The sequence below is a fragment of the Fomitiporia mediterranea genome, assembly GCF_000271605.1.
Source record: "Fomitiporia mediterranea MF3/22 unplaced genomic scaffold FOMMEscaffold_1148, whole genome shotgun sequence".
Classification (NCBI taxonomy): Eukaryota; Fungi; Basidiomycota; class Agaricomycetes; order Hymenochaetales; family Hymenochaetaceae; genus Fomitiporia; species Fomitiporia mediterranea.
Window position 1 is genome coordinate 1 of NW_006761533.1, and position 2,270 is coordinate 2,270.

Consider the following 2,270-nt stretch of genomic DNA (forward strand, 5'->3'; position numbering starts at 1 on the left):
TCCTGTTTATAGTCTGCCTCTTTTGTATTCTGTATTAAAGTGAATATAAATGCCTTTTCCTTTCATTTTGGCTAATTTTTATAACCTACTTTCATGGCTGAAAAGTGAGAGCCACACTTGTGAGTATAGTTTCCTTTTAACAGTTGTAACTAGTTAACTTATTAAAAGGGCTTCTACCTTTACCTTAGTTGCTATAATTCTGCTTTTAGTGTTAGCCTACAATATAGACTAATGTGTCCTCTGCCTCCCAGTTCTTTACTAGCTAGCTCTAGTTTGACTAGTATTCAGACTCCCTGACTGAAGTAGTACACCCTAAAGACTAAATTTAACTGGTAGGAAGTCATTCCCTCTTGTTTATGGTTTCTAGTTTAGTTACCCTCTTTAGTTTTACTTCTGTTCAGAAGGTGTGTATGGAGCACCTTATTATATGTCCTTATGAGTGTGGAGGAGACATATAATATACTAATACCCTTTTTATCCTTGTATTAGGAGTAATTTTCTGATTTACTCAAATCATGTTGTTATAACAATCTAGTACTTCAGATTTGTTATAAGAATAGTTTAATGTCTTGTTCAGGACATAACTCACTCAGTTAAGAGCTACCATACTACAATTTTCCCTATTGTAGGAATAGTTTATTATCTTATTCAGAACTTAACTCACTCAATTAAGAGCTACCTTACTATAACAATCTCTTTTCTTTAGATTTATTATAGGAACAGTTTACTGTCCTATTCAGAACCCATATACTATAATATTCTTATTGTTCAAGATCTATTATAGGAATAGTTTAATGTCATATTCAGGACCCTTTTCTATTATACCTTTTACTGTATCCAGAGTCTGTTGTCTCCTCCCATAGGAGTGACTCCCTTTTTAATAGTTTCCCTCAAGAAGTTTTTGTCTTCTTCACTTTTTGCTTTCAAAAAGTAACCACTCATAATTATTTCCTATGTTCTTCTGACCCATGGTTTGTTGACTGCTTCTGCTTCTTCATACTAGACTATGTATTTCTGTCTTATTTGTTCAATAAGAGCTCTTAGTATTCTATCTGGATCCATAATATTGTTTATATCTTCTTGAGTAAATTGTGGTTGTATTTCTTGTTGTCTTTCAAGTTGTTGTATAATAGAATCTCCTTGTATAGTATTGTGTTTCTTCATTTTACTATACTCTTCCTCACAATTAGTGTGTTCCTCTTCTAATTGTAATGTTTTTATATAGTATGTATTATAGTCTTCTTCAGATTCATCTGTATCCCTAGTATTGTTTCTCTTTTTCTGAGGTTGCCATCTCTTGTAATTACTAGTTTGTCTCCTTTTGTTATTTAGAGGTTGGTTTTCTGTAGTAGGTTTATTGTTCAGCTGAAGTTTTTCCAACCCTTCTCTAATTTCTTTTGTACTTGAATCTGAAGCTAGAATACTAAAGTATTCTGAAGACTCTGATTTCCTTTTCATCTAGTCTTTCTACATTTGTTCTTCTTGTAGAACTATGTCTCCTGTGTCCTGTTCTTTAACTGGTATTCTTTTACTTATTAGTAAACTATGCCCTAGTCTCTTTGTTAACTAGTTTTCTAAGTGTGGTGGCTTTACTACTGTTGGATGATTTATGTGAAATTCCCTGATTAACTTTGCTGAATTAGTTAATCCTTTTCCAAATGGTTCCCAAGTATTATCTATGTCTAGATAGCCTAACCATTTGATCAAATATTAATATTTGTTCCTCCTCTTCCTACTATCTAGAATGTTTTCTACTGTGTATTCCTACTCTTTGTTAATTAACTCTGGGTCTAGATTAGTATACACTTGTCTTCCTGGGTATTCCTTTTCTTTATAAGGTATTAACAATCCTGAGTAGAAAACTGGATGAATATTCATCCCTTCTAGTAGTTTTAACTTGTAATTTACTACCCCTATTTGTTTTTCTATTTCAAATGGTTCTATATACCTGTTTGCCAACTTTCTAGTTGGTACTGCTAGATTTAAGTTTTTACTATCTAGTAAAACAAAATCCCCTTCCTTTAATTCTGGAAGATTTCCTCTGTGTTTGTCAGTATACTTTTTCATTTGTTCCTGTGATTTCTCTATTGCTTCCTTAGCATTTGCTTGTACTATCTTTATTTCCTTTAGGTATTTGTTTGCTTCTTCCACATTTGACTTTCTATAATTGAAAGTTATGTTAGGATGTCTTCCATATATTAGGTAAAAGGGTGTATGTTTGGTAGCAGAGTGTTGCTTATTATTATAGGCAAATTCTGCTGTTAGGATAA

At 32.3% G+C, this 2,270-nt stretch overlaps 1 protein-coding gene across 1 annotated transcript; it reads right to left on the minus strand.

Moving 5' to 3' along the window:
• Positions 1-1,764: 1,764 nt before the first annotated feature.
• FOMMEDRAFT_100091 (uncharacterized protein) lies at positions 1,765-2,259 on the minus strand (the record flags this gene model as incomplete). The annotated part of the gene is made up of 1 exon (XM_007272353.1): positions 1,765-2,259. A coding segment is annotated over one exon (495 nt), but the record flags the coding sequence as incomplete, so codon positions are not given.
• Positions 2,260-2,270: the final 11 nt, after the last annotated feature.